This window comes from Micromesistius poutassou (assembly GCF_964030765.1).
Source record: "Micromesistius poutassou genome assembly, chromosome: 3".
Taxonomy (NCBI): domain Eukaryota; kingdom Metazoa; phylum Chordata; class Actinopteri; order Gadiformes; family Gadidae; genus Micromesistius; species Micromesistius poutassou.
The window spans coordinates 9,679,420-9,687,710 of NC_140273.1; the positions used below are offsets into that span (position 1 = coordinate 9,679,420).

Consider the following 8,291-nt stretch of genomic DNA (forward strand, 5'->3'; position numbering starts at 1 on the left):
TTCTGTGCCACTCTATGGGGGCGAGGGAACCGTGGACTGCGGACAGCACCATATCCCAGCATGCATCACTTCTTGATCGCCTGATAAGAAACCCCACCTTCCATCCAGTAAATGACCAGTAATTGAGTGTGAGAGTCAAAACCAAAACGGACCAAGGTCGAGGAAAACGCCAACCACCCATTCCACAGTCAATGACGACTCAAACCTGAACCTGCCGGCATTGTCTCTTCTGACTCAACCCACGCCAGAAACACTCCTGCTGTCTCCCTCCCCTCCTGTCCCCCTCCCCCCGGCCCTCTCTCAGTTGTCCAGGGCCTCCGCGGCACACATCATGTTGCCGTACAGGTGCTGCGGCGGCTGGGGGTCCGTGGTGGTGGTCCCAATCCGCGAACACCGCTCCTCCGCCTCGCTGTCGGTGCTGCCCTCGCTGTCCAGGGGGTGGGGGTCGTGGGCGGAGGGCAGCGGGGGGAACAGGGCGTTGGGCGGGACGGGGCTGGCCAGCAGCTCGTCGTCCGAGCTCAGGAAGTCCCCCTCGGCCGAGGCCGGGCTGGCCAGGCCCACCAGGTCCTGGTGGTGGTGGTGGAGGTGGTGGTGGTGGTGGTGGTGGTAGTTGGTGCCGCCGACGCCGCCACCACAGGGGGCCTTGAGTCCACGCAGCTGCCTGACCTGTGGTTGGGTAAAAGGTCATAGGTCAGGAATTAGTTTTCTTTATTTGGGGGTATTTTGCTTCATGAATCTGGATCAAAGGAGCTGTTGTTTGGATGTAAGTCACTGCAGTGGGGCTGGGGTTGTTGAATGGAGGTAATGTACTGCAGTGTGGCTGTTGTATGAGGGTAATGTACTGCAGTGGGGCTGTTGCATGAGGGTAATGTACTGCAGTGGGACTGTTGTATGAGGGTAATGTACTGCAGTGGGGCTGTTGTATTAGGGTTAATGTACTGCAGTGGGGCTCTTGTATTAGGGTAATGTATTGCAGTGGGGCAGGGGCTGTTGTATGGAGGTAATGTACTGCAGTGGAGCAGAGGATGTTGTGGAAGTTGGATGTTGGGATGGGTATGGACTTTCATCTTCTCCTGGAGGAGAGCGGATTTAACTTTTGCCCTGTTTGCGGTGGAGGGATTCTATTGATGGAAAGGGGGAATGATGGCTGGTCGATGGTGCTTTGGCACCAGGCCCCTGTGGTTTGGTCTGGCCGGTACAGGTTTGGTATTATATTGATTTATTTTGTACGAACATATAGATAAACGCTGTCAAGTAGTCCAAATTTCTTTGAGTGGATACAATTCAAGACAATGCTACAATTGTTCATAATTCATATTTGTATTCGATACCAGCGTTAAATCAATCAAATTTCCCAAGATTTAACAAATTCTTAACGAACAATGAAGCGATGATCGAGTTTCTTTTCAATTCATTACATTTTTTGCACATTGTCCACTTTTTATGAGCAAACTTTCCAGACTTTTTCCAAGACCTTAACCCAAATGTCCATACCTTTCCAGGTCTGGTAAACAGAAATGAATAATTCCCTACTCTTCCAGTCTCTCAAGTTCTGTAGGAGCATCTTGTATACAGATTCATGTAGAGCAGTGTAAAGTGAGCTGGAGTTGCAGGGGAGAAACAGTTCTGACGTGCATGCAGACATCTCTCTCTACTTTAGCTGTTTATCTGCTTCACCATCAGCCTCAACAGACATGCACAGACAGTATGAAGTGAAAGGGTACTGCCAGACAAAACCACTATGGCCTTTCTCCCCTCACACGAATGGGTGTCTGGGTGTGTGTGTGTGTGTGTGTCTGTGTGTGTGTCTGTGATGTATGCGAGTGCATGTATTGTTCTACTTAAATGCACCACACATAGTGATGTCAGAATCTCAGTGGGCAAGTGCCCCCCCCCCCCCGGTAAACTGAGCGTGAGAGAGAGAGAGAAGGAGAGAGAGAGAGAGAGAGAGAGAGAGAGAGAGAGAGAGAGAGAGAGAGTAAAAGACAGAATGAGAAAGAGATAGAAAGAGTGTGTGGGGTGAGGCGAGAGTGGGAAACCAATCGAGGTGTTGATCCAAATCACACCGCCTCCAACTCAGCAGCAGAGGGCTGAATCACGAGCTGTCTACCAACCCAGACAGCGTGAGAGACTACACCTACTGCGACCTTCGTCTTCGTTCACCTCAGTCTGTGGGGGGGGGTTGTGATTTAAAAGCAGAGCTGGAGGTTGAAGATAAAGAAGAGGAGGAGGAGGAGGAGGAAATACCCTGCATGAAGAGCAGACACAGCTGTCGCCCTGGCCGCTTGCCTCCACCGCACCAGCAGCACGCGTCTCTCCCTCTCTCTCTCTTTCTCTCTCTCTCTCTCTGAATGAGCCAACCTCCCATGATGTATTGGTGTTAACATGCTAGGATAACCTTTGGCTTCGGGTGATGAGCCTGATGATCGGGGTGGATGTGGATGTGTCAGAAATGTGTCGTTGGTCACTATGGGTACATGGAAATGTGTGTGTCTAACAGCCCGGGCGGCGGGGGGGGGAAACCCATGTGGCTGGGTCACAGCTACCGCTGCTGTGGTTAACCAGGCTGTGAGCTAAAGGGAACTGTTTGCCTCTCTGTACCTGTACGTGTAAATGTGTTTGTCTCAGTGGTCTAAGTGGACTGAGCCTTGCACGTATGCTGGGGGGCTGAGTTGTCTGAGTGTTCAAAGCATGTCTAGTACATTAAAACAAAATGAAATGTTTAGTGGTTTATAGTATGTGTGAGTGTGAGAAAAACTGAATACATTTTTTTTATCTACATATGTGATAACTTTTGAAGCTAGCTGGAGAACTTCCAGATCACGTGAGTATTTCAATACTGTTATGTTGTATGAGAGTACCGGTTTATTTTCCTTCTTCATTTATTGATTATTATTACTATTATTATATATAGAGTGAGTGAGTGAGTGTGTGGGTGAGTGAGTCAGTAAGTGTGTGTGTGTGTGTGTGTGTGTGTGTGTGTGTGTGTGTGGGTCTACCTCATTCTTGAGCTCTGTGATTTGGTCTCTCAGCTGACTGATGTACTGCCTGGAGTCGGAGTTGTTCAACTGGCCCTGGATAAGGCCCTCCTCCTTCTACGACACACACACACACACACACACACACACACACACACACACACACACACACACACACACACACACACACACACACACACACACACACACACACACACATTTTTCTATATGGCGGTAATCAAGGTCAGAATTCACTGTGTGATTGGTGGATGTACTCTACACACGCACGCACGCACGCACGCACGCACGCACGCACGCACGCACGCACACACACACACACACACACACACACACACACACACACACACACACACACACACACACACACACACACACACACACACACACACACACACACACACACCTGTATTTCTAAGTCAGAGATCCTCTGTCGGAGCTCTGCTACGGCGGCCATGCTGTCGGCCTCTCTCAACCGTACCGCCATCACTTCCTCTTTGCTCTGCATTATCGGGAGAGAACGAATAAAAGAGAAGGAATAAAATAACAACACTCTAAACGCTCTATCGGTGATGTACAACGCACCCCGTGTCCTTCTCTACTGCTTGGTGTAGCGTTTAACTTTGCTAGAACTCCACCAGGTTAACAGTGACTCCCAGGCCGTTTCCTCTGGGCTAAGCTAACATTAGCGTTGCCAGGCTAGCTCTGCTAGCTGAGCCGCCAGCTCTCCCCGCGGCCATTGTCACAAAGGGACTGTGGAAATGTGATCGTCTGTGTGGCATATCGTACTGGAAATGATACATTCAATTATTTTATTCAATTTATATGTTTATAGTTATGTTTTCGTCCTTGATGTTGGGAGGGAGGAAGTGAAAGTCATTCTGGGTAACGTAGGAAAGTCCACTGGAGCCTGACACGACTGCAAATACAGATGCAGTACAATGTTACCCACGTCGGAAATGGTAGCACCCCTCTTCTCATTTATACAAAGGCTCAGAGCTATGGGGGAACGTCAAATGAAGAAGCTGGATGATTCCTGTTTTACCTTGTGTCTGAAATGTGAGCGACATGAAACTAATCTGTGTGGTGTAATACACACCGTCCTCCCACTGTTAACTTCTTCACTCAGTCCTCACCTTGCAGTCGGACTCAGTCTGCTTCCTCTTCATCTCGCTCATCTGGGTCTGGAGCCCTTTGTTCTGATTGGCCAGCATGTGGAGCCTGTCCTGGAGGGCGGAGCGTTCTTGCTCGTTGCGGCCAATCAGCTTGCTATGGATCTGGTTCTAGAACATAGCAGAGTAAAAATGTTTGAATTATCTTCAACATAAGGCATTCTTTCACTGTAACTAAGATGATAGCATAGTGCAATCTGTATTGTGTGTATGTCTGTCTCACTTGTTTTTCAGTCTGTCTCTCTGACTGTATCCCCTCTCTGTCCTGTCCAGTGAGTTTGTCTTGTCTTCTCTGTCTCACCTGTCTGCCCTCTCCTTTGTGTGTCCTCCTGTCTGTGTCTCACCTCTCTGTCTCTGTCTGTCTTGTCCTGTGTCTGTGTGTGTCTCCCCTGACTGTACTGTGTGTGTGTGTGTGTGTGTGTGTGTGTGTGTGTGTGTGTGTGTGTGTGTGTGTCTCACCTGGCTGTCCGGTGTGTGTGTGTGTGTGTGTGTGTGTGTGTGTGTGTGTGTGTGTTTGTGTGTGTGTCACCTGGCTGTCCGGTGTGTGTGTGTGTGTGTGTGTATGTGTGTGTGCTTGCCTGCGTGTGTGTGCGTGTGCGTGTGTGTCTCCCCTGACTGTACTGTGTGTGTGTGTGTGTCCCACCTGTCTGTTGTGTGTGTGTGTGTGTGTGTGTGTATGTGTGTGTGTGTGTGTGTGTGTCTCACCTGGCTGTCCGGTGTGTGTGTGTGTGTGTGTGTGTGTGTGTGTGTGTCACCTGGCTGTCCGGTGTGTGTGTGTGTGTGTGTGTGCGTGTGTGCGTGCATGTGTGTGTCTCACCTGGCTGTCCAGCTGCAGGGCTTTGAGCTTGACCTCCCTGAGCTCCGCCTGGGCCTGGGCCTCCCGCAGGCGCACCGTCATCAGCTTGTCCTGCAGCTCGTTCAGGGCGTTCTTCTTGGGGGACTCCTTCCAGTGCCCCCCGCCGCCGCCACTGCCCCCATTGCCCCGGGACATGTGGCTCTGCGGACACACAGACAGACCCCCGGTGAGAAACACCAAACACAAACGCAAGAAGATCAACAAGCCGCATACTCTATGAGTCCCGTGGAGGGCGAACTGCAGGGGAAGCTGAGAGGAAGTACTCTGCCAGTGTGCAGTGGCTCTGTGTGAACGTAAATATATGTCTATACTAGGAGAGAGAGAGAGAGAGAGAGAGAGAGAGGGACCGAGACAGCGAGGAAGTGAGTGAGAGATAGAGACAGGGGGAGAGAGAGAAGGAGAGCGAGAAAGATAAGGAGAGAGAAAGAGAGACAGAGAGGGACAGAGAGGGAGAGAGAGGGAGAGAAAGAGACAGAAAGAGGGAGAGTGTGGAAGAGAGTGAGAGAAAGAGACAGAGGGAAAGAGAAAGAAGGAGAGCGAGAGAGAGAAGGAGAGGGAGAGACGGAGAGAGAGACAGAGAGAGGGAGAGAGCGATGGCAAGAGGGAGAGGGAGAGGGGTATAGAGAGAGAATGAACATGGCTGTATGTTGTGTTTAGATGAGTGTGTGTGTGTGTGTGTGTGTGTGTGTGTGTGTGTGTGTGTGTGTGTGTTACCTGCCAGCGCTGGTTGAGGTCGGTCACCGTGTCCTGCAGCTCTCTGAAGGTCCTCAGAGTCTCCAGCTCCCTGAGCTTGGCCTGCCTCAGCTCCTCCTGCACCGTCGCCATGTTGTTCTCATCTGGGAGACAGTTGTTCCTCTGCACACACACACACACACACACACACACACACACACACACACACACAACACACGTACACAAAACACACACACACACACACACACACACAGACACACACACACACACACACACACACACACACACACACACACAACACACACACACACACACACACACACACACACACACACACACACACACACACACACACGCACGCGCGCGCACATGACACAAACAAAGTTAAAGATTGTCTGATAAGGTAAGAGTAGCCACGCTGAACTGATATAAGGTTAGCGAAGAGACCTTCTCCAGGTCCAGCACTTTGTCCTGCATCTCCTTCAGAGCTCCCAGCAGCTCGGCCTCCTGTAGTCTGGACTGCTCCAGCTGGGTCTGCACACCAGTCACAAACTCCTCCGTGTACTGCAAGACAGACAGAGGTCCGCCGCGGTCAGATCCCCGCTCAACCGGCCCATAGAACCAGCGGTGCACAGCGTTCAGCTCACCAGGCTACTCCCCTCCCAACCGGCTGCATTAGGCCCGCATTATTCACACATGATGACTGTTCACTAACAACCTCAAGAATCACACCTCAAGTTCTGACACCTCCCTGTTTTGTGTTTCTTTCATAATCACATTCAGGGGAAAGACCAAACTCTTTCTGCCTGTACATGTCTTCTCTTCACGGAGCTCTGTGCTTGTGTGACATTAAATATGAGTTAAGGCGATGTGTTTGAGAAATAACCAAAGAGTACGGCCTGCATAAACCACAGAAGGCATTGAGTTCTGACTTTTTGGGATGTGTAGAAGTTCTAGAAGTTACGGAAAATGTAACCCACTCAGCAGTTTTGCTTAATATAGATAATATAGACCATCATAATAAGATAGAAATGGCAGTCCATCTATTTTTTTCCTATTTTTTGCCTCTTCCCTTGAAAAATCATCATCAATCATTTATAGTTTGCAAAACCGAACTGGTGATTCACAGGAGAGATGGCAGCATGACATATTCTACAAAAACCATGGCACTGTGTCAGTAATGGCAGACGAAAAATATTCCTACTGTAATTTCCTGGGGACACGAGAACAAAACAATCGCTGAGTGACATAAGAAACCAGCAGATGTCAGTGTGTGAGAAACCAAACCTCAGCGTGGAAATCAGGTCAGGATGTGCGTGAGTAGCGGATTCTCGTTCTGCATGGATGCCATTTTAGATGATGAGTAACTGTGGAGGTTCTGACTGCTTCTGTGGTGTCATTTGCTGTTTATATCTTTTATCTGTGCTCGGCGTCTACAGAGTCAGAACAACCTCAGCAGAAACCAAAACCAAATACCTCCTGAAGCATTTGATGACTAGAGTAGATTGGTAAGGTCAGAGTTTGCTGTCACATACTCACATTTATGTATAAATATTGTTGAGATATTTTGACGTATATGACATTGACATCATTTTATTGACGTCATTGGAGCTTATTCATTATTAATTCAAATTAACCATTCATATTTTTGTAAGCCTGTGATTTCATATTTGTATTTTTAATATTGACTATATATAAATGATAATAATTTGTAATTTACTTCATAATTATTTACAAATATAAATCTATATATTCTATACATACGTCTTTCTATTGTTTCATACCCAATGGGTATCTTCAGTGAACCTGTGACTCTCAATGACTAAAAGGAGGAGTAGATCACGGCCGACACCCCCCTCTGTCCATGAACTAGCAGAACGCACTGTTGAGCACACACACGGACACACACATGTTCACACACAGACACACAGCATGGCCGCGAACCCCGGCAGTGGGCTGAGAGCCTGCGTGTGTTTCACCTTCTGCTGCTGCAGCTCTCTGATGTGGTCCTGCGCTTTCTCCAGGCTGTCGCTGGCCACGCTGCACTGCTGCCGGACCACCGCCAGCTCCCGCTTGATCACGTAGTTCTCCTCCGCTTCCTGCGCCCGCGTCACCTGACCCTGGAACGGTGACATCACGCCAGCACGGGTGTCAGTCGGCGTGAGGCTTACATCACGGTCGTCACCCTTGGTTCGAGGGGGGCTGGTTAGGATATGATTATGAGTGACGTGGAGGCGATGTACCGGTGCACAGTGAAGTAGACAAGAGATTGAGATTGTGTTTCATCATGGCATGGTTCTAAATGGGTTTGCGATGATCTACCATGGAGATGAAGAACGATTTTTATTTGATGACATCTACAGCATGACTTGATTTAAAAGCCACATGTATTTTAGAGAACTGCACTGAAACAATGTTATGTTGGGGGGGGGGGGGGGGGCTCTGGGGAGGGGGCCTTGGGGGACATCCCAGAGCTTCTGCAGGCCACATGCAAAGGGAACCGGACCTCCGACAAACAGCCGTTCATGCAGGGAGGCGGGGATCGATGTTAACAAGATGGCCGGTTGGGACGAG

The 8,291-nt window shown here is 49.4% G+C and overlaps 1 protein-coding gene across 1 annotated transcript in view; it reads right to left on the bottom strand.

The window, feature by feature from the left end:
• Positions 1-300: 300 nt before the first annotated feature.
• evi5l (ecotropic viral integration site 5 like) overlaps positions 301-8,291 on the bottom strand; it is a gene marked incomplete at both ends in the record, with an annotated part of 17,747 nt that continues 9,756 nt past the window's right edge. Inside the window, 8 exons of the mRNA XM_084464944.1 lie at positions 301-666; positions 3,000-3,095; positions 3,403-3,498; positions 4,133-4,279; positions 4,986-5,165; positions 5,739-5,879; positions 6,165-6,281; positions 7,697-7,837. Coding sequence (XP_084321070.1) covers positions 301-666; positions 3,000-3,095; positions 3,403-3,498; positions 4,133-4,279; positions 4,986-5,165; positions 5,739-5,879; positions 6,165-6,281; positions 7,697-7,837 — 1,284 coding nt within the window. The remainder of the gene's footprint in view (positions 667-2,999; positions 3,096-3,402; positions 3,499-4,132; positions 4,280-4,985; positions 5,166-5,738; positions 5,880-6,164; positions 6,282-7,696; positions 7,838-8,291) is intronic.